This window comes from Triturus cristatus, chromosome 2_1 (assembly GCF_964204655.1).
Source record: "Triturus cristatus chromosome 2_1, aTriCri1.1, whole genome shotgun sequence".
NCBI classification, from domain to species: domain Eukaryota; kingdom Metazoa; phylum Chordata; class Amphibia; order Caudata; family Salamandridae; genus Triturus; species Triturus cristatus.
In genome coordinates this window covers 82,793,723-82,817,328 of record NC_140581.1, presented here as the reverse complement: position 1 = coordinate 82,817,328, position 23,606 = coordinate 82,793,723, and the positions used below count along the sequence as shown (strand labels likewise).

General features: G+C 46.2%; 1 protein-coding gene across 2 annotated transcripts in view; it reads left to right on the top strand.

The window, feature by feature from the left end:
• Positions 1 to 23,606, top strand: part of LOC146863792 (receptor-type tyrosine-protein phosphatase kappa-like) — a 1,244,093-nt gene that overhangs the window by 1,137,323 nt on the left and 83,164 nt on the right. For both annotated transcript variants that reach the window (XM_085628087.1, XM_085628078.1), the window contains 2 exons: positions 7,597 to 7,732; positions 22,532 to 22,681. In XM_085628087.1, the coding sequence (XP_085484213.1) occupies positions 7,597 to 7,732; positions 22,532 to 22,681 (286 nt within the window). The remainder of the gene's footprint in view (positions 1 to 7,596; positions 7,733 to 22,531; positions 22,682 to 23,606) is intronic.

The following is a 23,606-nucleotide window of genomic DNA, read 5'->3' as shown; positions in this document are numbered from 1 at the left end:
TATCGCCTGGGGCTTTGTCTCGGGTGTAGGTGTGGTTCTTGGGGCCTTGAACTCTGGGTATCTTTGGAAAGCACATGCTAACTCCACTGCCGTTGTAGACGTTAGGAAAGGATGTTGTTTTACCCATGAACAGGTGGTTGTTGGTAGTGCGTCCAGGAATTGTTCCAGGAACACCTTTTCTGTGACCTCTTCCATGCTATACACGTGGGGTGCCAGCCAACAGTTGCCCAGATCCTTAATCCTGTAGTACAGGGCATGCAGGTTGTCCCCAGCTGTCCATCTTTCCTTCCTAAACTTAGCTTTATAATACTCCTGGTCACACTCCAACCGCTCTAGTATGGCTTTCTTCACCTCCTCATAGGCTGTTGTACCAGCGGGGTTGACGGCCTGATAGGCTGCTTGAAGTTCTCCGGACAAGAGAGGGGCGATATATTGGCTCCATCGTTCCTGGGGCCAGGCCGCGGTGGTTGCGACCCTTTCAAAATTGGTAAAGAAGTAGTCGGGTCCTCCCCCTCCTGGAACTTTTGGAGAACGGACCCAGGGACATGGGGGTGCACTCTGGCACTCACTATGACATCCGTAAGCCGGAGTATTGCCGTGTCCTGAACCTGCTGGTTTGTGGTGAGCAGGGCGGCTTGATCTCTCAAGGCATCTTGCAATGCTTCCCTATCCTTCTGGGTGGTTTGGACCTGCTTTTCGAACACCAATTGTTGGTGTTGTTGTCCTTCCCGAGCTGGTTGATGATGCTTTCCACGGTTACGGGCACGGGTTGTGTCATGGTTCGACACGGCGGGAGGAAATCCCACTTCTGACACCACTTTATAGGGGATAGGGCCGCCGGAAGGGCATAAGGGAACACAAGAAGTCGTGATATGGAGTACGTGATTTATTAGGGTTCTCTTGATGGGAATGTTCAGGGCTGCAAATAAAAAGGTTCCAACTAGAAAGACAACACAAAGGTGGAGGAGATGGTTTCTCTCCTGGGTTCCTGGTTCCGGGCCGTCAGGGTTGGGACAGTTCAGGGTTCTCCGGGATTCTCTCGCTCTCTCGGACACTCTCGATGGGCAGGGGAGGGAAAATAAAGAACAGGCTGGGTAAATACCTAGTCTTACGGGTTTAGGTCAGGTCAGTGCTACCGTCACCAATTTGTGAGTGCGGGAAGGATTGTGCAGGATTTCACAACACGAATCACCTTCACCCGAGTGCCCTACCTCCCCGTGCCTTCCCACCACCCCCACCAGAACGCTCCCCTGAGGGGTACTCGCCTTATGCCACGGCCCGTCTCCAGGGCCGTGGCGTCGGGACCCGGGGCGTCTTCTCCCTCTCTCAGCCCGCTGGGTATGGACACGATGTACAGGGCACTCTGCTGGCTCCATCCCCTCCGCTTTTCTCCGCTCTCGCCGTCCTCCGCTTCTCTGCTCTCGCCGTCCTCCGCTCTCGCCGTCCTCCGCACCTCGCTGCTTCTCTCCTTCCACTCCGTCTGTCTTCTTGTCTCCTCGCCTTCACCTTCCGCGTCTTTTGAGTCTCTCCCTTCTGCTTTTTCTCGGAAGCTCCTCCCCGCTCTCTTGAGCCAACGCTAGACTGCTGTCTCCTTCTGGTCCGGGTTGGGTCGGCTTCGTCTTTCCCCACTTCCGGTCCGCCCTGGTCATCCTCACAGTAATAAAGCTCAAAATCGGGCGCCCCAAGACCATACTTGCCTATTGCCCCACCTGTGGTTTAGGGTCCAGTGGACAACCTTACCACATTCAAAATATGATACCAAACATCCTACAGTGATTACTGATAAAAGGGCCAACTGCTCAGTCTGGATAGCCTCTATTTTCTTGACCCAGTCTACAGAAATCACCTTTGCTCTAGCCACTCACGCATTCGGCACAACCACAGCATTGGCAATCACCAATTGCTGTTCCACAACATTCGCCATCCATACTCCGATGGCCTCTTCTCCAGCAGAAGGGGTTGGTGATGCTGATAACAATGATGACGATGAAGAGGAAAGTGAATATAACAGAGGTGATGTGATGCTCGTGATCAGCCTAGCAATCACATATGTAAAATGGAAAAAGTGATTTGGACACTTATATGGGCCTTGATGATGCCTTTCCCATTGCCAGACATTCACCACTTGATGATATAAGGCATTTGATCAGTCTCCCCTTCATATCCACAGAGAAAACCTTACTTTCGCTGATTGTATAGCAAATATCAGACGGGAAATTAAGGTCATTCCCATCTAGATAAAAGTGCATTTCCCAGATTAAAAATTGAATCTGTCAACCTAGCCAGACTGGAAAAGAAATAGAAAGCACCTGACTCTTCGCCCGCTTGCCTACTCAACCAGATGAAAACAGAATCTGTAGTCCCGGGCTAAGTTAAAAAAAATGATCAACCTTGCACAGTACTACTGGACAGGGAGGGACACAAATAGCACACACTGGGCAATAGAGTCAACTTCTTGGCAGTTACTGCTGTGAAAGTCACATACGCTTCTACCATTCTATCACAGATGTGTCATGGTATCAGCCCATTTTAGGTTAATTACCAGAAGAGTATAGAATACAAGACAAAGCAGCTTTTAAGGAGTGGGAGCAAACTGCATCTGCTTTGATAACACGTTTTGGGATTCTACTTCTGCCAGATAGGCAACGTTTCTGCCCTCTGCTAGCATGGCTTGTTGAAGAGCACAGGATTAGCCACCCCTTGAAGTTATAGGTAAGGCTCATGTCCGTTGATTGGTAAAATATATTCAAGACATACTTTTAATAGCACTTTGCAAGCAAATAAAACAAACACAGAGACTGTGAATCCTTAGTCCCAATGCCCAAAAGGCAAAAATCCAATGAGAAGAACTGTAGGCTTGATTATTTGAAGATTAAAGTTGGAAAAGTGCAAGAAAAAATAAAGTTACCATGGTAAGCCAATATTCAAGTAGACAAGGGCTAAAATGAGATTTCAGGATGAGCGAAATGGATCCCTGATCGAATACACAAAATGGATTGGTATCGGTGAAAGACAAGAAGTCAAAAAGTTGAACTACTGAAATCCAATCAGACACCGTGGAACTGCTGGTCGAATTCCTTTTCCGGCAGGTCCCGCTGAAGCTCAAGAGGAAAAGATTTTAGGAGTTTACATATTTTTTGTTGGTGCCCAGACTGACACAGGACTACACTTCTAAGGCCCCAAGGACTTACCGGGGAAGACTTAGAAACTTTCGGGGTATCAGGTGGTTGCCAAAAGCACAGGTTTTTTCAGGTCCAGGTGCTTCTGGTCAGCTGGGAACTTCAGGAAAAATGCCTTTTTCAGATTGCTGCGTGTGTGCCTGAAGCCAAAAAGAAGGTCAGCCAACACATCCTTGGAGTCCACGTCTTTGTCGTCAGTACACATGGGATCACACCCAGCTGTTCTGGTTCCCCCAAGCAGCATGTGCAGTCCTTTGTCTGCTCTTCCACAGGTCCAGAGAGTGTTCTGAAGATGATGTCTTGGGGTGCCACATTTATGCCTAGCTCCAGCTGGTGGGTGGAGGCATTCAACTCCTAGCTTGTCCCAGACAAATGAGGTAAAGGTTCCCAGGGGCGACTCTACCCACTTTTTCAGCCATTCTTGTTTGCGCTACTGCAAACAATCCCACAGTTCAAATTATTCCCACCATCTAATATGGGGAAACCCTTCTTCCCTTATGCAGAGCCTGAGTGGTAATGAGCAGTCTGCTCCTATGTGGTCACTCAAAACTAGGTCTGCCAGTAGCTATCATCCCAACTGGGTTTGGTTCCAGCCGGACTAGGGCGGACAAAGGTTGAGCCTTTTCAGATGCCACCTGACATTTACTTGTGACAGGACACACCTGTTAGACCTGACATGCTATTCCCACAGACGTTTTGCCTTCCTTCCGTATTTCTTTGGGAATTTGTTTTTGCTGGCATTAGGAATCTGTGCACTTTAACCCTGCTAACCAGAGCTAAGGTCCTTGGGCTCTCCCTTAAAATATAGTAAAATTGGCCCATACCTAATTGGCACATTAATTTACTTGTACCTCTGTAGTTTAGGGTATGACATGTACCCAGGGCCTGTAAGTCAGCTGCTACTAGTAGGAAGCAGTACACAGTGTACCATCCACTAAAGTAGCACTGCAAAAAAGCCTCAGGCCTGCCACTGTAGCCTGTAGTGCAGTTTTAAACCTCAATTTTAATGTGACAAAATAAACGTATTGCCAGGTATAACCTTCCTTTTTATGACTTATAAGTCACCCCTATGGTAGGCTCTAAAGGCTTATAGGAGAGCATCGTATTTAAAAAGTAGTACATGTGTATCTGAATATTAGATCTCTGACAGCGAAAAACACCAACAGTCATTTTTCACAGCTGAAAGGCCATCACTTCCATAGACTAACACTGGGTTACCTTATTGCATAGACTACTTGATAACTTTAGTTTGGGTCTAAGTAGATAAATGCTGTTTCCTTTCAAAGTAATTGTAAATTAAAATTATCTTTAATGGTAGTTAGATTCTGAAAATGCCACTATTAGAAAGTTTGAATTTTCCTGCATTAACCAAATGTGCCTTTCTGCCAGTGTCTAGGGTCACATGACTGTGAATGGCTCTTCTGTTGTGAGCTGTATATTCTTTTCAGACATTAAGAAAAAAGGAAACCTATGTGTGAGGTGAATGGGTCTTCCTGACAGGATGGCCGGGGAGGACCCTACCCTGCCTGGCTTGCACTTCAAAGGCTATGCCTGAGGCACTAACAAAGGTGCCTTTGTCACCCTAGACAATTTGGAGCAAGAACCAGTGGAAGAATTGACCAGAACCAGTTCTGCGGGTAGGTCAGGGAATTCCCCCACACATAGGCTGGAGCCAGATATAAAAGTGGCAGCTCCAGAACCTCTCATCAGAATACTTCTGCATCTGTGGAACATTCAGAGTAAGGACTTCCCTGCTGTCTGAAGAAGGAAGTTTGGACCTGCTTACCTTGAACACAGGCTCCCAGAATTGGCTCGAAGGATCACTTGACTAACCACCTGTTTCAGCCACAGGGACACAACTTCCAGAGGCCTCCCTGATGCCCAGCTGACCAGCACTACTTGCACCTGCCTGAGCCCTGTTTCTGGCTTCTGCTGGAGTGAGTCCTGATCCCAAAGAGGTGCCCTCCTGGTCCCTGGCTGCCACTAGTGTACTCCCTCTGAACTCAAGGTGAAGAAACAGATGTTTTGGGCGCCTCGCGACTGCAAAGGGACCTTTTCTTACTGAGAAACGCCCGCCCACAATGACTGCTAGTGTGATGCTCTATCGTAACCTGCACTTCAACCTGACAGGGACTGTCCATGATAGCCCCCAATGCAAAGCTCCAGTGAGACCTGCACTCCGCACTGAAAGCGACATACGTCAACCACCAATGCAAAGCTCCAACAACGATTGGCTCTTCGCAAAACAGCAAACATCCCCAAAATTTGACCCTCTACTCCTGTCGACATCCACCTTCTCGTGGTCCCCCGTTTACATGAATGGCAGCTACTCACACATACTTGAAAAGATAACTCTTGGTGGGACAAACCTGGTCCCCATATCTGACTTTCCCCAGTCGAGCACTTTTCCCAGTCTAGTACGACCAGATACCCACGAGTGGTGCTTCTGCTTTTGTGCACTATTTTCACCAAGAATTTGAAAAATTCACATCTTTGGTTCTACTGACTGTTTTTTGTCATGTTGGTGTCATTGTATTTATTAAAATTTACTGTTTTTGTCTACATTTTGGGGGGGGGTATTTTCTGTGTTATGTTTTCCCTTTCATGTCTGTTTGAGTGCTGCATAAATATTTCAAGCATTGCCTTTAAGTTAAGACCGACTTCTGTTGTGCCAAGTTACCATGGAGTTAAACTCAGGTTTATTTAGGGTGGTTCATTATTTAAGTGGGGCTTCTATCCCTCCCAACTAATAACCCAATTTCTTACACGGCTCATTGGAAGTTCATTAAGTTCCTAGGGTCACCCCATCTCATGTTCCTGCCAGTAGAAGAAAAACAACTCTCAGGGCATTGTCCATGCTCTGAGAGCAGTTTACACTCCTCGTTAGGGTCAATCATGTGATCGACATCTGTTGGAAAGCTGATGTAAAGTAGTCTCCGTGAACTTTCTTAAAATTACTTTTCCTTACTATTTATTGAAAATCCAACTTCACCATTGAATTTGGCTTTTAATAAATATTTTTAAAAAGGGGTTGAATTATGTTTCTAGCTGGTCTTTACCGTGAGATGTAGAATTCATATTTTAATTTGTACTTCTAGTTTTCTCATTGGCCTGCCAGAGCATTACACAGTCAAAATTGATTTTTGGAGCCTGTCTCAGCAGGGAGATGGTGTCATTACATTTCTATGAGTCCCATTTTTAATAGCGTGCACCCTACCTTGTGGCCTACAAGGCCTACATAGGGATGACTTATTATTATTAAAAAGTAAGGTTTTTCTCCTGTCAAAGGGTTATTTTACCAGGTCAGTTTGCAAGTTTAAACTGTTACAATCATGCCACAATGGAAGGTTTGAAGCCATGTTTTCCTTGTAACACTAGTTAGTGGTTGGCATAAAATGTGCCGCAGTCCACAGGTGACATTTAAAATTTGTATCCCACTGGTGTATTTTCTGCAGCATATACTATGGCCTTGTTAGAAAGTTAAATAGACAATGACCGATTAGCCAATATCTACATGTTAATGGATAAGAGCACGTACGCTGGGCACTAGCAATTAATAAAATAAAAAAAATATGGGAGGGGCTTCAGCACAAAAAAAGGCATTTTCTCAAATGAAGCTTATAAAGAGAGCTGAGCTCTGTTTGTCTGTGTCTGTCCTCTCATATGCTAGAGTTTGAGTAACATAATCAGGCGGTTAACCTTCCTAAAGCATATGCCTAAAGCAATCTTATTGAGTGTATATGAACACTGCTGTTTATCTATTAACTACCAAGGATTCCAAAGCTGGTAATACGGGATAATCCAATATTATGTATGTAGAAAAGATACCAATTCTGGAGAACTACTCACTTCATGATTGGTATAATACCACAAGCCAATGGCATTCATGAAAAGAACTAGAGGTGGGTGAAACATGCATAATTTCATGTAGCATAATCACGCAGTAGTACCTAAGAATTCAGCAAGAATATGCAGACTTATACCAGAAGAGTGAGTCTGCGTTAAGCTCTATTTCATAGCCCAAAAATGGTCCCTTGCATCCAAAATTACACAAGCATGCATTTTGATCTATGAAATAGCGCTAAATGCAACAGAACATGAATAGCGAGTGAGAACAGCTTCTCATGCTTTCTAAATGTGTTCTTGTTGTAGGAAATTCACCCCCAAATTACACAAGCAGGAGTAATTGAGTAATTATGAGTAATTCCGCATCAAAAAGTAACGTGGACTCTCCAAAATTGCAAAGATCACTCTAGCGTAATTAAAATGCCATCCAAGGTCTAATAAGAACCTCAAAGGAGCAAAAGACTGAATTGGCCCTGCTGTGTTTGAAACCTGTCACTTGCAGGCGTCTGGTCTGGAAGAGTGTGCGGTGGTCTTCTTAATTTAAAATATTGTTTCATGTTTGTGGTTTCAGTGCAGGGATTGGCCGTACTGGGACCTTCATCGCCTTGGATATCCTTCTGAAGATGGCCCAAGCAGAGCAGAAGGTGGACGTGTTCCAGTGTACTCGGACGATGCGGGAGAAAAGGGTCAACATGGTGCAGACCAGGGTGGGTTCGGGAGAGTGACCACTTTGAGGGATGAGGCAAGAATGGGTGAAGAAAGGTAGAACTAAGTATCCAATATCACACATCACCAGTCAGCTTGGGATTTATGACACTTCCATAAGTACAGAATCAATGTGAACACTGCTGCATTACTAAGCTAGAGCTGCATTGCTATGTGCGCCAATCAGATGATTTCACGAGGCATGCAGATTTCAATAGACAGCTGCTGTGATCATCGAAGTGCTGCCCATTCTGCTTAAGCCTATCATGGTTGAAGTCCCAATGTAATGCAGTGGTCATCGGGGAGATTCAGTTTAACACAGATAGATTGTTCTAAAATTAAAGGAGTCGGACCTGTGTGGACCAACTGCAGTGGTAAGATAATGTGTCACATCAGCAGTGAGAGTCGAGTGGCTAGGACCTTAGTAAAGATCTTATTGTCTACATTGAGGAGAGATAATGGTCAATAGGAAGGGCGGAGGTGTGGGTATTTGCCAGGTTTCAATTTTAGTGTCAGTACTGTGTCACGAAGAGAGCAGGGGAGGGATCCTGTAGATAGAGCATCTGTAAGCATAGCAAGTAAATGCAGAGTAAGAAGGGTTTTGAATGCTTTGTAAAAGGCTCCAGTAAGGCCATCAAGGCCATGGGCCTTAGTGCCATCCATAATATTGATTGCTTGTTCTGTTTTGTTGCTCATGATAGATTCGGGAAGGAAACTACGGTGGCCATCTGTGATCCAAAGCATGGCAATCTCAGTGAGGTATCTTTCATTGTCAGATTTTGCTCCTGAGGAGCGAGATCTGTAAAGTTGTTCATAGTATCACTATAGTTCTGAGAGTACGCATTCATTATTTATGAGTACCGCTCCAGTGGGAGCTCAGTAATGAACCCGGTGAGGCGACTGGGCCGAAGCAAGTGAGTGAGTGTATGTCTCGGCCTTTCTCCCTCACCCTACCTACAGGCTGTGGCGTATTTTCCCAAATATTCCACCTCTCTCTCACGAGATCCTGAAATTCAGACAATAAAGTGGAGCAGGTATGTAATTGGGGAGGGTTATCAGAATGTAAATCCACCAGATCAATATCATGTAGGGTCGATTCGATCCGTTCCAGATTACCTGGAATATCTCAGAGAATGCCTGCATGTTTAGAAATACAGACACCACTTACGTAGGCTTTAAAGGCCTCCCAGAAGCTAGCCTGAAATGATACTGTGTCTGCATTTAAAGCTAAGTATTCGACAACAGGGTGATTTAATTCAGAACGGAAGACTTGGTCATGCAAGTCATCACTCGGGAAGCACCGGGGGTCATAGGGATAATCTGCAGGGAATATCTAAATGAAGGACCATCGCACAGTGGTCTGATAGGGTGCGAGGCAAGTGTTTAACATCACTGGTCCATAAGGAAGCATTGACGGACACGAGCGAATAATATAGCTGTGTCCATACTTCATAAGGTGAGGTTTACATTTATAATCTTTAGTAGTGGGGTGATGCATATGCCAGACATCTGTGAGGCTATAGGTATCGATGATCTGATGCAGGATCGACCTAGCGTTTGACTTGCACGCCGGGAGTGTACTAGTGGAGTGAGCAACAGGATTGAGAACCAGATTACTACCACCACCCATAATTACTAGCTCGGATTCCATTCGCCCCATGAGTATATAGTTTGAAAAAATTCCAGGAAGTCGAAATTCGGGTATTGATGTTGATCAGCAGGGTATTTCTGCCCACTTTTGAGCTGGCGTCCTGGTCCTCTTAGAAAGTATGAAAGGTAAAAGGAACTGACTTATGAATAAGGATTCAAACCCCCCCTTGAGTAAGTACTGTAACTCAAAAAATATCGATGAGTGCCTGTTCTGCTTGGGTTTTCGGATCGGGTGAAACCCGCTCTACAGAGCCCTTCTGACCCAAAACAGAACGTTACCCCCTCCCTAGGGTCTCTTTACACCTAAATAACCACATATATATGTACCACCTAAGGACAGGGAATTCCTATTATATATCGATACCAAGACTTCACAGCCTTGCGATCTCAGCAACCACAGTCTCGCGGCCTCAGTCAGACCCAGAATCTCCTACCAGACGGCAGCAACACATAGTCTCGCGGCCTCAATCAGACCCAGAATCTCCTACCCAGCCGGCAGCAACACACATAGTCTCGCGGCCTCAATCAGACCCAGAATCTCCTACCCAGCCGGCAGCAACACACAGTCTCGCGGCCTCAGTCAGACCCAGAATCTCCTACCCAGACGGCAGCAACACACAGTCTCGCGGCCTCAGTCAGACCCAGAATCTCCTACCCAGACGGCAGCAACGCACACAGTCTCGCGGCCTCAGTCAGACCCAGAATCTCCTACCCAGACGGCAGCAACACACAGTCTCGCGGCCTCAGTCAGACCCAGAATCTCCTACCCAGACGGCAGCAACACACACAGTCTCGCGGCCTCAGGCAGACCCAGAATCTCCTACCCAGACGGCAGCAACACACAGTCTCGCGGCCTCAGTCAGACCCAGAATCTCCTACCCAGACGGCAGCAACACACACAGTCTCGCGGCCTCAGTCAGACCCAGAATCTCCTACCCAGACGGCAGCAACACACAGTCTCGCGGCCTCAGTCAGACCCAGAATCTCCTACCCAGACGGCAGCAACACACACAGTCTCGCGGCCTCAGTCAGACCCAGAATCTCCTACCCAGACGGCAGCAACACACATAGTCTCGCGGCCTCAGTCAGACCCAGAATCTCCTACCAGACGGCAGCCTTAGCACGAGCCCATCCTATTATTACCGTAGTACACGACAGGGGAATCGGGATTACTATATATCAGATCACACAAAGACTATTAGCTAAGCACAACCTGTTCTCTAGCTTGAGGGGCTCGTTTCCCCCTCATCCAGTTATCACTTACCTGACCAGGATTAACCTCTGTTCATGCTGCGTTAACTCTGACTGAAAGAATAGGCTATCCTCCTATATAAAGACACACAACACATGCTAACTCACGACAAGCCAAATACTTTATTTAAATGCCACATGCACATTTGCAAAATACATCATATATACAACCTGCAAGGAAAGTAAAAGGTTAAGTTATACACTTCAAAGAAAAAGGGGTCGACGTCACCTTGGTTGTATGTAGCCTGTGCTCAATGGCCATCTAGGTTCCCTTCTCGTCTATGCCTCGGCTTCGCCTGGAAGTCACCCCTCCGCAGTCGTGGGTCTACTCCCTTCTCCCTCTCCGAGTCACTGGAACCTCTTCCCCATCGGCTACTCTCTCCTCTTTAGATTCAAGTTCGTCATCTGTCTTCCCTGGAATAAGTAATAGCTTTTCTGCTAACGGCCAGATGCCGCCTATGGTCTAGAAGCAAGTGCCCTTATCTAACTCAGACTTTCACTAATATAGAAGTGCATTCCCTCATGGAAATTTCCAGCTCGAAACCTGCCGCCCACCAAATTCCTGTACCTCCCCGTACCAAGGACACTTTCCCAGCCGGCCGGCCTGATGTAGTGTCCTCGGCATGAAGAAAAATACAATCCTTCGATAAGGGCCGGCCTGAACCGGTTCTCTCCGAGCGAATAACACCCCGTAACTAAAACATCGCCCTCCCTCTAGAAATGTCCCAAGCTGCCGGAGCAGAAAGAAAGATGGAGTCTCTCCCGTTTGAGGCCTACCAGGCCTGAATTCAGCACAGCTCTATGAAATACCCTCACTATAGGGCAAGTTATCCTCAATGCTAACGAATCTATCCCCTAGGCTATGTATGTAGGCCCTGAGCTATGGGTAGGAGCACGGGATTGTGTCAAAGTGTCTAATAGATAGGCCCTATTCACTACTCTAGTCCTTAGACTTGGATGGAAAGAGACTGAAGTCATATTGGTCGCTCTACAATACAGAAAGGCCGGGAAAATCAAGCAATACATTTCACCCTTGACTTCAGTCTATTATACATCTTATTAAACAGAACTGACATCGGTGGAAGAATAATATGAAACAAAACTAACCGATCTATGTCTAGTACCAGATGTGCAGAATTGAAGCAGTGAAGGGATACACTGAATAAAACAACAGATAGAAATCAAAACAGCAATAGCAATCAAAATGCCACCTAATATGTGGCGTAGCATATGCATGTCCGGTAACCAATTAAAGAGCCAGTCAAACCAGCCCTGATCAATGTGTTTTCTAACTTCATCTGTTAAGTCATGCAATTTATCTATGTGTGCACGAATGGATTGTGTATGATCAGATAGGTTAAAACAGCAGAGGCCTTCAAAGTCTGAGCAACCATGTCCATGTTTAAGCAGAAGATAATCAATGGCTGCTCTATTTTGCAAGATGGCTCTACGTTCACCCTGGGCGTCTAATAGCAAGTCAAATAAGACTGTAGAAGTATGATTAATAGATTTAACCATCCAGCAAGCCATTTTCCCAATGGATTTGGCATTGTAAACCGCCAAAGCAGGAACACCAATAATTGAAACAGCTAGACTAAGGTATTCAGACTTGGAATATAGATGCAAAGATGAGTCACAATCCTCCTGTAACATCACTGTATCTCGAAGGACACGAGAGTTGGCATTCGGATGTGAGGAAAACATTAATAAACTCAATCTAGTAATGGCACACGGGCCGCCGGAAATGTTTGCGGGGACGTAGGGCCAGGAAGCATTACCACATGAGAAAAGCCATCCGGCAGGTAGCAACATCGCACGATAGTGACTGGGAGTAACTACCAAACTATTGCAAGTCATATTGTTCTGGACTGAGATACATGTCGTCGGTGTCCTCTGGAAACACAAAGTTCGTTCGTGAGATGTAAAGGAAGTGGCGCCTCTTAACTTGAGACGTAGACATTCAGAAATTGCATTAGGATTACATGTGAGAAAGAAGCATAGGTCACCTTGTGTAATATTATACGTAATTATTTGGGACTGGATGGGAAGTTGCTCATTCGGCAGTTCAGTACACAAAGGACAATATACATGGGTAGCAAAATCACCCAGGATAATATTCGGACGAGCCTTCGAAATGTTAAAGATACTGATTAAAGTCTCCAGCGAGGCGGGGACAGCAACTAGGCAAGTTGCAAGAATATCGTGCACAGATCTCATCGGTGTCAAACAGAAGTGAGGGGCATCAGTCACTCTTTTTGCCAGTAACGTCCAAAAGTTCGATGACGAATCCCACGCATTGAAGGAACGCAACACTCGGGTTCCCAGTTCATCCCGGGTTGATGGGATCCCTCCTCTCTTGTCGTACCAGCCCGAAAGGAGTCCACTGCCGACACATCCTGCAGCAACAATCCAAAGAATGATCTGAAAAAGAACCAAATACAGGCATTAATCATTCTCTTAAATAACATTTATCAGCTGGGACAGCTTCCCAGCTATCTTTCCCTGGCCTCATAACCAAAATGGTATTATCCTGACTGGTGGCAATAACCTCTGCTTGTTCAGGGGGATTCTTAGGCGATTGCACCCAAACCCTGGCCCCAGGGTTATCCGTAGAGCCAAAGCCTTTCTGGCCACGTACAGTTAGCAAAGTTGGGGCAGTGCCTTTCATTATTTCACCACTGAAAACAGGCATAATGAGTAATTGAGCCACTCGGTCGGTGCGGTGTATCAGCAAGTCATTCTCACTGCTATTTAGCAGAAGTACCTTAATCTCTCCCTGATAGTCGCTGTCGATAACCCCTCCAAGTACTTGGATGCCTTTTACAGCCAGCCCCGATCTAGGGGCGATCAACCCAAAATTTCCCGGTGGTATATGAATACCAACACCGGTAGCAATGATGACCCGATTTTTACTTTCCAGAACGGTGTCATCCATAGCATGCAAATCTAAACCTGCCGACCCTGGGGTCGCTCTGCATGGAGCCAGAGCTCCGGAAGTAATTTCCCAATACATCACAGTTTCATTTATTACATTAGGCATAGTCTCAACCTTTGGGGGAAACAAACGCATAAGTGGAGATTCAGCATTTAAAAAAGGACGATTATTCAGGATCAATAGTGCTTGGGGTAAAAAATCTCGCCAATTTTTATACTTGTCATCTGTTAACTTTCGTAACTGATCCTTTAACAGGCCATTCAATCTTTCCACCAGGCCTGAGGCCTGCGGGTAGTAGGGTATATGAAATATCCATTCAATATTATTTTCCACACAAAATTCCTGTACCAATCTTCCACGAAAATGGGATGCATTATCAGATTGAATTTGGAATGGCACACCATAATACATCATAATCAATTCTAATGTTTTTATGGTATTCAATTGGGTGGCTTGCTTACATGGAAGAGCTACCAGCAAGCCACTATATGTATCGACAATTGTGCAAACATATTGACAATTTCTACTCATGGGAAGGGGTCCGATGTAATCAATCTGCCAAATTTGAGCGGGCAGTTTCCCGCGATGTAAATGGCCTCTAACAATTTGGGGTACTTTACGCTGTCTGATATGTTGACAGACGGGACAATGTAAAATAACATTTTTGATTAGATCCAGGGGAATATAAATTCCTCTATCAGCAGCCCACCTGCTAGTGGCCTTCTCTCCAAAGTGTCCTGCCTTCTGGTGTGCCCATTTCGCCAATCCCGCAATATCAGGATCTTGTCTGTCCACCACTGCCTCAGCAATTTTAGATTTCTCATCTGCAATGTTATGAAAAAATTTGTCAAGGGAGTCGATTGGGGTGTGAGCATCCACATGGAAGATGGTAACAGTACTCTGTGGGAGCATTTCCCAAATCTCTTGCCATAACTCTTTTCCCCATAATTCTTTGGAGTGTAACCTCCAATTATGGGAATGCCAGGTCGGCAACCAAACAGCCAGTCCATTGGCAGTGGACCAGGAATCGGTGAAAATGTGGCATACACCAGGTAACTCTTGTTTCAAAACTTGGTAAACAGCATATAGCTCGGCAAATTGGCTACTCTTCCCTTCACCAGTTGTGCTCAACAGTTTCTGTGTGACCGGATTATAAGACACCGCCTTCCAGTGCCGTGTCGTTCCAATAAACTTCGCTGACCCATCTGTGAACCACACATGGTTCCTGTCCTCAACGGACAAATCATCAAAAGGTCTACCCCACTTGACAGGAGACTCCTGTTCTAAAGGTACGGAACACTCACTCTCAGTCTCAGTCGATGGTGCTTGCGCCACTTGTTCATGTAAAGACGCAACTCCTTTCGGACCCACACGTGCCCTGTCTTGTATATACCATTTCCATTTAATCACACTCGCCTCCTGAGCATGCCCAATTCGATGAGTTTTTGGTGAACTCAAAACCCACTGCATAATAGGAATTTCAGGACGCAAGAATATGTCATGTCCCAAAGTCAATTGCTCGGTATCCACCAAAGCCCAATAACAAGCAAGTAGCTGTTTCTCAAAGGGTGTATAACGCTCACCAGCATCAGGTAGCTTTTTGGTCCAAAACCCTAACGGTACTTTACTCCTGCCTTGTTTCTGCCACAGACTCCAATTTGCATAAGGGCCTTGCACAGACACATTCAAATCCACATCACCATCACGTACAGGCCATAGATCCATAGCATGTTGAATTGCCTCTTTCGCCAGACTAAATGCATCTTGCTGTTGCCTACCCCATTCAAATGCATTCTTTTTACGTGTAACTCGGTACAAAGGGGCCAATATTTGACTCAAATGAGGAATATGCTGGCGCCAAAAACCAAATAAACCAATGAAGCTCTGGGCTTCCTTCCTATTCCTCGGAACCGAAAAATCAAGAATCTTCTGTTTAACTTGAGGGATCACCTCGCGGTGTCCCTCGTGCCAATTAATACCTAAAAATTTTACAGCTTGAGACGGACCTTGTAATTTATCCGGATTGATCTCCCAACCTTTCCCACGCAGACACTCAATGACTCTATCTAATTGTGTCTGAACATCCTCTTGTGTTTCGCCTTGGATCAAAACATCATCAATATAATGACATATCTGAATTTTGGGATGAACTGGAACTTCAGCCAAATGTTCTGCCACCAGCCGGTGACAAATTGTAGGACTATGCACATAGCCCTGAGGAAGACTTCTGAACGTCATCTGACGCCCGTTCCACGTAAAACTGAACTGTTCCTGACACTCAGGGGCAATTGGAATAGAAAAGAAAGCATTAGCAATATCGATGGACGCATACCATGTACCTGGATGTGTTTGGATTCTTTCAATCAGGGTGATAACATCCGGTACTGCAGCAGTCAAAGAGGGCGTGTGTTTGTTCAATTCTCGATAATCAACAGTCATGCGCCAAGAATTATCACTTTTACGCACCGGCCAAACAGGATTATTCCAAGCAGAAGTAACTGGAGTTATAACGCCTGCATCAACCAACTCCTGAATGGTGGTACTAATCTCTTCATGACCACCCGGAATACGATACTGCTTCTGACAAACCACTTTGGTCGCCTGGGGAACTTGTATGGGGGGCATCCTTAAACGACCAACCCGTATAGGTCTGGACGAGATATAATGCGTCGTTCCAAATTGGTAACACCCATCATCAAGATGCAACGTCATTCCCTTCAAAATATCAATTCCAATTATGAATTCTAGGAGTGGCACCACTAATACAGAATATTCCTTTCTAGGGATTCTACCTATTCTCATTTCAAGCAAAGTTTGAACTGCAGGGGTTTCTTTTCCTCCTAATCCGGTAATAGTAAAAGGCTGCCCTGTAAATTTCTTTGATTTTCCATGAATAAGAGTGGCCTCCGCTCCTGTATCAACTAATGCTCGGGCCCTTTGGATATTACGATGTCTCCAATAAATATCAATATCTACATAGGGTCTATTATCTCTGTGAGCCCATCTGTGTACCGGAGCTTGACCTATTTCCTAGTCATTCTTACTGCATTCTGTGTACCAGGACAAATCAGGATAAAGACTCTCACGTTTCTTAGGTATCGGTACCTCCTGTTCATATCCATCTCTATTACGAAATGGATTCCTGTCCTCTGCATTGTACTGCGAGTTTCGATCGGCCAAACTGTATCGATCCTCTCTCCTTCTCAACTCAGGGGATTGATCCCTATCATCTCTACGTCTGCTGTAAGCATGATCATTTCTCCCCCTTTCCTTTTCCCCCTCTCTCTCCCTGTCCCGCTCTCGACGGGGGGACAGATCACGTACAGGACGCCGATCATCACGACGATCAGAGCGCCCACGGTGATCATCATCACCGCTACCATCAGAACAACCACGGTCACAGTCAGTCGTTCGAACACGCCGGGCACCCTCCTTCCGATCTAAGCCCCGTTTGCGAAACATCTCCCACAAACGAGCAGTAGTCTCACCATCAATGTCTGCTCGACGTACACCATCAGCCAAAAGACCAGTGAAGATATCACGTCTAGTAAATTTATATTCACCAGGGGTACGAGTGTCAGGCCGGGACTGACGTTCAGGTTTAAACCACTCACCCAACTCACCGAGTTGGCGTACCGATTCCAACACCGTAGATAGCACATTACCAGTCTGGTTAATCAACAAAGTCATCATGACCTGCTTGTAGGCAACAGGGGAAGAGCGAATGATACGATTCCGCACAGAAGAAGTCAACATCCCATCAAGCAACCTGTCAGCAGTGCCCAGAAAAATAGCCGTTTTCATCACTTCCTCCTTAAGACGTTGCGCAGCATCACGCAAGGTATACCACGGCTTGTCATTGACAGGCCAGTCAGATTCAGTAGGATACTTCAAATTGCAACCCTCAGTCGCCAATTGGAGCAAAGAAATTTGACCACCACCATTATAGTTACGAAAATGATCTTGCACAGTAGAATCCAAACTCAAAGAACAAAACTTCAAACAATCGCCAGTATCCAACATAATACCAGCAGCGCCTAGTTCATAAAGGCGTACCATCCATGTGAGCAAGGCCTCACCAGTTCGCTGCCGAAAGCGCTGCAAAATATCACTAATTTCTTGTTGGGTAAAATCTTCTAAACAGTCCAAAGAAACACCCTGCGGAGCATTGGGAGACTGCTGCAACTTCCGACGAAAAACCGGATGCGCAGAAACCACGGGACGAGCATCACAAGGAGCCCGAGCAGTACTAGTAGAGGGACAATCAGTGTAAGAAGCATCGATCCCGCCCGAAGAACGAGCGCAATCACGGGGTGCACCATCAGAGGTGCGAGAAGTAGACTTACCTTCATGACGGGAACGAGAAAACTCATGCGTAGCACACTCCTCGCCCGAGGAACAAGATGTACTCGAGTCCCAGATATTACCATCCCATTCATCAGGGTTCCAATCTAGTCCAGCTTTCGCCACGACCAAACGCACCTTACGCGTCGAAACTCGACCACACCTATTCTTGTACTTATAACGAGCAATCCGCACAGCCGCCCTTTCGGCAACCGTTTGGTAAGTGTCAAGTTTGTCGGAAAGCAACTTATTTTGACACCGCAATAAAGTATTAGAATTCTGAATCTCAACAAAGTGTGATTCCACATCCTTAAGAGAGACCTGCAATTTCAATAATCTCTCATGCAGAATCCGATACGCAGACAGAATAACCCAACCTCTGCGCCCCAAAGCGGGAACCTCCTCACCCTTCAATACAGGTGTCGTTTGCAAACAAGTAATCACGTCAGCCGGTTCCGCCGACTCCAAAGAAGAGTTCCAATTTTCACTGAGACCAGTAGAGTCAGCCCACTCACGGGCCAAGGCACCATAAGGCGTTGAATCCCATCCGGGAATATCAACGGACAATTTAAGAGTAGATTTAGATTTCTTAGAAAACATCGCGAAAAAGAAAGAAAAAGAAACGCAGAGAAAGGAAAGGAAGAGAGAAAGAGAGAGAGAAAAAAAAACTATACACGCAAATATATAAAAAAGAATGCAAAGAAAACCACGCACACGCCGAAAGCAAACACAAGACAATCACAACGCACACAGGTTTCGTAAACAGTTCGTGACGCCAAATGTTCTGCTTGGGTTTTCGGATCGGGTGAAACCCGCTCTACAGAGCCCTTCTGACCCAAAACAGAACGTTACCCCCTCCCTAGGGTCTCTTTACACCTAAATAACCACATATATATGTACCACCTAAGGACAGGGAATTCCTATTATATATCGATACCAAGACTTCACAGCCTTGCGATCTCAGCAACCACAGTCTCGCGGCCTCAGTCAGACCCAGAATCTCCTACCAGACGGCAGCAACACATAGTCTCGTGGCCTCAATCAGACCCAGAATCTCCTACCCAGCCGGCAGCAACACACATAGTCTCGCGGCCTCAATCAGACCCAGAATCTCCTACCCAGCCGGCAGCAACACACAGTCTCGCGGCCTCAGTCAGACCCAGAATCTCCTACCCAGACGGCAGCAACACACAGTCTCACGGCCTCAGTCAGACCCAGAATCTCCTACCCAGACGGCAGCAACGCACACAGTCTCGCGGCCTCAGTCAGACCCAGAATCTCCTACCCAGACGGCAGCAACACACAGTCTCGCGGCCTCAGTCAGACCCAGAATCTCCTACCCAGACGGCAGCAACACACACAGTCTCGCGGCCTCAGTCAGACCCAGAATCTCCTACCCAGACGGCAGCAACACACAGTCTCGCGGCCTCAGTCAGACCCAGAATCTCCTACCCAGACGGCAGCAACACACACAGTCTCGCGGCCTCAGTCAGACCCAGAATCTCCTACCCAGACGGCAGCAACACACAGTCTCGCGGCCTCAGTCAGACCCAGAATCTCCTACCCAGACGGCAGCAACACACACAGTCTCGCGGCCTCAGTCAGACCCAGAATCTCCTACCCAGACGGCAGCAACACACATAGTCTCGCGGCCTCAGTCAGACCCAGAATCTCCTACCAGACGGCAGCCTTAGCACGAGCCCATCCTATTATTACCGTAGTACACGACAGGGGAATCGGGATTACTATATATCAGATCACACAAAGACTATTAGCTAAGCACAACCTGTTCTCTAGCTTGAGGGGCTCGTTTCCCCCTCATCCAGTTATCACTTACCTGACCAGGATTAACCTCTGTTCATGCTGCGTTAACTCTGACTGAAAGAATAGGCTATCCTCCTATATAAAGACACACAACACATGCTAACTCACGACAAGCCAAATACTTTATTTAAATGCCACATGCACATTTGCAAAATACATCATATATACAACCTGCAAGGAAAGTAAAAGGTTAAGTTATACACTTCAAAGAAAAAGGGGTCGACGTCACCTTGGTTGTATGTAGCCTGTGCTCAATGGTCATCTAGGTTCCCTTCTCGTCTATGCCTCGGCTTCGCCTGGAAGTCACCCCTCCGCAGTCGTGGGTCTACTCCCTTCTCCCTCTCCGAGTCACTGGAACCTCTTCCCCATCGGCTACTCTCTCCTCTTTAGATTCAAGTTCGTCATCTGTCTTCCCTGGAATAAGTAATAGCTTTTCTGCTAACGGCCAGATGCCGCCTTTGGTCTAGAAGCAAGTGCCCTTATCTAACTCAGACTTTCACTAATATAGAAGTGCATTCCCTCATGGAAATTTCCAGCTCGAAACCTGCCGCCCACCAAATTCCTGTACCTCCCCGTACCAAGGACACTTTCCCAGCCGGCCGGCCTGATGTAGTGTCCTCGGCATGAAGAAAAATACAATCCTTCGATAAGGGCCGGCCTGAACCGGTTCTCTCCGAGCGAATAACACCCCGTAACTAAAACATCGCCCTCCCTCTAGAAATGTCCCAAGCTGCCGGAGCAGAAAGAAAGATGGAGTCTCTCCCGTTTGAGGCCTACCAGGCCTGAATTCAGCACAGCTCTATGAAATACCCTCACTATAGGGCAAGTTATCCTCAATGCTAACGAATCTATCCCCTAGGCTATGTATGTAGGCCCTGAGCTATGGGTAGGAGCACGGGATTGTGTCAAAGTGTCTAATAGATAGGCCCTATTCACTACTCTAGTCCTTAGACTTGGATGGAAAGAGACTGAAGTCATATTGATCGCTCTACAATACAGAAAGGCCGGGAAAATCAAGCAATACAGTGCCCCATGTGTGTGCGAACAACTGGGAATGTCTGGATAAAGATCGGTCTCTTGAAGAAAGGCTATCTTAACGCCATGTTGTGAGCATAGTGGTACAGACCATGATGATGTGTAGTTCAGTAGGTATGTGGGTTGCAATGGGAAAGAAACCACATTATAAGAATCAATAAAAACTCAATTCCTACCCCCAACCCACACTAGACATAAAACTATTCAGCAAATCCCTAAAACATAAAAACAACAAATTAAACAATACCAAACCTAACAGATTTTTGGGATGCAACTTCTCAGACATTTCAGTTCGGAACTGTCTAATAGTTGCAAAGCTGATAGGCATCGCACAAAGAGTGAGGAGATATGTAGATATATCCAGGAATTGGCTTGGGGTGACAAATGGAGCATTGTTGACAAAATGGGTATATGTCACAGCAGGCTCAGGATCAGTAGTGCCAGGGAGGAACAAAGTAGCGGAGTACAACGAGCCACAGTGAAATCAATCAGCAAAGGAGGGGAGCGTGTATGTTCTAAAGTGTTCCGTTGGGAGCCTAGAGGGTTCACAATATAATGTTTGCATAAGTCCACCACATTGGCTGGGGTGTTAAAAAAGCGGGTATTGCGGTAGCTTGTTTTGTTATGCTTTGCATTCCTGCTCGTGCTGTGTGTTCTAGGTCTCCATGGTAATGTCTCTACTGAGACAGTTGGAGACTGTGGGACCGACGAGCTGGCAGTGTCTGTTGGGGATGCTGTTGTATGCCAACAAACCTCTTCAAACCTATCCAGTGTCTATCATTTTAACACTGGCGATGGGGTTTCCCATTGACCTCGACGCGGAGTGGCGCCGGGTACCACGTGGCATATTTGAGACACAGCTTGCGTAGTGTGTTCTTGACGTCCGAGAACTTGCGCTGGGCTTCCTGTACCATGGGAGTGAGGTCAGGTAAGAATGAAAGTATGGGCCCTTGCTAGTGTATTTGGCCTTTCCTCGCAACATCAACATTTCTAAAGGCTTTTTATGAGGAAAGTTGGTCTATTGTTGCCTGTCTAACTGCAAAACTAATAGTGAATTACATCTTTTTGTGGAGTTATTTTGTGCGCCTTTGGGTTGTGTTGTATTATGCTTGTTGTGTGTTGCCTCAGGGGCGGCTCCTCCGTTGGAGCGGAAGAGCGTCACCCCACTTAAAATCCCCCCAAAACCCTGAAAAATAAAATGGTAACTTATTACCATATCAATTGTCATCCCCGTCCCAAACAGAGCGTCAGGACGGGGGCGGGGCCAGTGCTGAGTTATAGAAGCAGGGAGGAGGGTGGGCTGTCTATGCATTTGTTTACAGTGCGCAATGTCTTTTTAGCCAGCCGTCTAGTGATGGCCAGCTACACATGCGCACTTTAAACATCTCTAACCCAGCTGTCTTAAAACACCTGGGTTATATGCAAGTGCATGCCCCCAGAGTGCTGTGGAGCGCCGAGTGAAGCCACTCTCTCCAATCAGGGCGCTGCTCTCATGCTGCATGAAAGCTGCACCATGATTGGTAAAGGGAGTTCCTGCATCCAGTTCCGTTGGTGAGAAGAGGACCGAAACAAAGGACGTCGCGTTCAGGTACATTTTTATTTTTTTTATTTTGCAAGATCCATCTCTTCTCCGTAGATGCCAGCCACCACTGTGTTGCCTCCAGACTGCATTGATGGTCAAATATTCATTCATAGATGTATTTGAGAGCCCCTCGCTATTCACATAGGCCTCTGATGGAAAGTATGGTGTCTACTGTTACAGGACCAGTATGTCTTTTTATACGACGCGCTGACTGAAGGTGCAGTGTGTGGTCTTACTGCGGTCCCAGTCGAAGACATTGAGGAACACGTCTCAGCACTGAAAGAGCGAGACCCAGCAACCAAAACCAATGGTTTCAGCAGAGAGTTTAAGGTAACAGCTTCTAGGTATTTCGCCTTATGTAGAGCCCTCTCTCTCTCTCTCCTTTCTCTTTAGGTGGCTCGATCACTTTCTGTGTTTTTCTTGCTGTTGTTTTCTCTCCTTCTCCATATCTTTCAGTCTCTCATGCTCTCTATGTTTCTCTCTCCCTCTATCTCATTCTCTGTCTTTTCTCTTTCTCTTGTTACGCTTGCCCACTTTCTCAACAGCTTGCGCTCTCCTTCTTTCTTTTTCTTGCCCACTCTCTCTTGCTTGCGGTCCCTGATGCTGTCTCTCTCCTTCTCTGTCTCTCTCTTCTCCTTTCTATCTCTTGCTTTCTTGCTCGCTCTTTGTTGCTCTCTTTCCCTTACTTTATCTTTCTCTATCTGGCTACATATGTCATGCTCGCAGGTGGTGAACTTTTAATGCACAGGGTGCAGCACAAACTGTTCAAAAACCATGTTTCACCTCCACCACCAATCCAGCCTTTTATGAATTCTCACTTGCACACAGCTTTAGCTGTCATTTGGCGAACAGATTAGTTATACCCTATGTAGACTTAGAGTGTTCTTTGTGTTTAACACTTGCTCACGGTTTGACGTTTTTCTTGTCTATCTTACCTCCCTTTTGAGTTGATATCTTTCCTCCATATTCTTTTGTTTGTTCCACCTAAGGTTAATTTTAGTCTCACTGTATTTTGAGTGTCTGAGTTGTAGCCTTCTTCTGCTGTCCTAACTTTACAAGCAGTGCATGAATGACTATGATCTCTCCCTGTTTTTGTGTATGTGTGTCCCGCCTCCACACCCTCCTTTGGGCTGCCCCACTCTCTTCATAAATTAATTAGCAATCCAGTGCCCACTTCTCATCAAGCCCCCTTACTCTCTCATTAAAGCCTGTCTCTGTATTGGTAGGCAGCCGTCTTTAAATTAATTTTGAAACA